The sequence below is a fragment of the Aptenodytes forsteri genome, unplaced genomic scaffold (assembly GCF_000699145.1).
Source record: "Aptenodytes forsteri isolate BGI_AS27 unplaced genomic scaffold, ASM69914v1 Scaffold482, whole genome shotgun sequence".
Lineage (NCBI taxonomy): Eukaryota > Metazoa > Chordata > Aves > Sphenisciformes > Spheniscidae > Aptenodytes > Aptenodytes forsteri.
Genome location: NW_008795046.1, coordinates 904,565 through 907,412, shown reverse-complemented (window position 1 = coordinate 907,412; position 2,848 = coordinate 904,565). Strand labels below are relative to the sequence as shown.

General features: G+C 44.6%; 1 protein-coding gene across 1 annotated transcript in view; it reads right to left on the bottom strand.

Moving 5' to 3' along the window:
• The window catches only part of PWP1 (PWP1 homolog, endonuclein), a 25,814-nt gene extending 25,146 nt beyond the window's left edge, over positions 1-668 (bottom strand). Inside the window, exon 1 of the mRNA XM_009277003.2 lies at positions 535-668. Within this exon, the coding sequence (XP_009275278.2) occupies positions 535-668 (134 nt within the window). The remainder of the gene's footprint in view (positions 1-534) is intronic.
• Between the last annotated feature and the right edge of the window lie 2,180 nt (positions 669-2,848).

Genomic DNA, 2,848 nt, shown 5'->3' with positions numbered 1-2,848 from the left:
TTGGCCTTCTGGGCTGCGAGCGCCCATTGCTGGCTCATGTCCAGCTTTTCGTCCACCAGTACCCCCAAGTCCTTCTCGGCAGGGCTGCTCTCAATCCCTTCCTCCCCCAGCCTGTATTGATACCGGGGGTTGCCCTGACCCAGGTGCAGGACCCTGCACTTGGCCTTGTTAAACCTCATGAGGTTCAGAATAGTCATGATTGACACATACAGCCAACAGAGAAAAATAACTTTAAATGCATTGGTCTTCCAGGATCCAGTAGAGACCTGAGAGGAAAAGAGGCATGCGGGAGAGGAAGAACCAAGATGCACATGAAGGTAGGACACAGTTGAGGACCTAGCAAGCCGTTTTTGGCCAACTTACACAGAGAAAATGAAGGAAGTTGAAAAGAAGCATAGGACGATACAACATGCTAAGGATTTACTAGTAAAGTCAGTAAACATATGGGTATGGGAAAAAAAACAACTGGCAGTGCTCCATGTGCTGGGACTCAGCCAAGTTATGCGAGTTCTGCCCCTTAACGCTTGTTCTCACAGCAGGCGGGAAGTGGGGTCTGTGTGCATTCCCCAGACGTTGCTACGGCCTCCAGCGCCAGGCTTTGCCAACCAGAGGTCCACAGTGTCAGCATACACTTGGATGAGCACCGGGAGTAAGTGGCACATGCGCATGTGGCAGGGCTACATCACACCTTTGAGGGCAGATGGACACGTCAAAACACCTGAAGACTCTCACCCCTCCAGCACCGTGGGGCGATGGGAGACATTAGGGCCAGTATTTGTCTCGATGGCAAATCTTTATTTCCTCCATGTCTATGTATATTGTTCAATACTGGTTGCTTCAAGTATTCATTATTCCAGGAAGAGACTCCAACTTCTTACACAAGCCACCGGGCTTATAAAGCAGAGGGTCTGATAAGCTCTAGGGAGGTAGCCAGGCAGTATGGTTGTGCTGGGTATGGCAGCCTCCCAGCATGCAAGGGTATGAGCACAGGTTCTTGGACATCATTTACCTTGTAGTCTTACGTCTTCATAGCAAAGCTTAGAGATAGCCAGCCCACACGCCTACTCTGGAACAACATTTTCCTTGAAACATTCATTAGGCAAAATGAAAGCCACTGCAGAAATGTTCATTAAAATATAAGGCTCCATTGACATGGAAAAATTTAGCTGATACTGCTACACACCTAGAAATATGCCTGTTTAAGCCACTATGCAGATTTAAAAAAAAAATATTATTTCTGAGTGGTTTAAATGCTACTGTTACTTTCTAAGTAGTGAAACTGAGGCATACAATGATCTTTTTTATGTTACACAGATGCTTCTGCTACTGATTCCATCAGTAGACCTACATCAAGCACTTCTGACAGTGCTTTTGCCTCCGGACAAAACCTGAGGCTCCTCTAGATGAGCCCTAGTATGTAGCAGTGGTGGTTTAGACATTGCTGCCCATTTCTGCCGTGTAGAAGAGAAAACACAGCAGTGGGCAAAACTGTCCTAAACCTTCATTAGCCCAGTGAACGTGTGCCATAGCCCTCAGTCTCTACGTTTTAAGATTGTCCAGAAAACCTTAAAAAGCGTGAACTGAATGTAGCAAAAGCATAGATGAGTTTACAGAGAACCCAGAGGAACGGTGTTAACAATTATAGCTGATCTTTCCTATTTTTCTCAGTGAAGAGTTAACTCAGATGCCCAGAAATAATGTTTTTAAATTGTTCCGGTATCACTGGTTGGGAAAGGAGACAGATCGTCCCAGTTTGCTACATGTGAAGCTTGCTGTTTTTTTTCCAGATACTGGGGAGGCAGTACAAGGGGGCCTACATCTCTTACCAAATTTTGACAACTGTAGAGTTCCCTATGAGCTGCTTTTCAAACTCTGCTCCCAGACAGCCGAGCTTGCAGAGCCCAAAGGCACATGACAAAGCCACGATCCTGGTCTGGACAGCCACCCAGTCTGGTGTGAGCGGTGTCTCACTCCCACGACTCACATACAGGTCATACTTGAAAAGGTTGTTACCACCTTTTGCCTCCTGGACCAACCGGACCAACCTGTTTCTTAGTAATCTGGTACATTATGAAGAAAGGACTTGACTCCAAATCCACTAAAACATACAAGACAGAAAACATTGTAAATGAGTTTAAAAATTTAAAAAGTAAAAAAATTGCTAAAATAAAAATATTTTTCAAAGCCTGATTTTTATGCTCATGCCAAAGTTAATCAGTTCCCTCTATTTACTTCTGACTTCTCCTTGAAAAACTTATTTGTGTGCACTTGCAGCAATGTTGTATAATGAAGCAAGCTTCCAGCCTTTCGCATCTTCATACATCCAAACTGCCTGGCTACGATGCATTTGCAGATGCTTAATTTTAAGCATCACGGAGCTCCATTCCCGGGTCTTACGTGCCCATTTTTTTGCCAGGGCTCAGGGAAAAGTTTTTGGGAACAGCCTCCCAGGCTGTTTTGGGAACAGCACCAGAGCTTCCAGACGTAAAACGCCGAATGCGTGTGGTTTCTGGGAGATGGTTCTTGGGAGAACCCCAGTCCTGCTGCTGTCTGAAGTACATTGAGAAACACCTGAAGAGGAGAAGAAACAACAAACACACTCACGGCAGCCATTTCCTAGGCTAGAAAACAACGGAGTTTTTATTGAACAGAGATGGCTCATAAACACGCCCAAAGGAGTTCCACCTGCTGTTCAGCAATATTCATTGCCATCTGATAATAATCTATGGGGGCAGCTGTATAAAATAGGAATAAAATACCAAATTGCTATATTCATTAATAACTTTGCCTTCCAAATACAGAACCGTATGTTATTTAAAGTCTGAAAATAGACCACAATTGTTAGCAT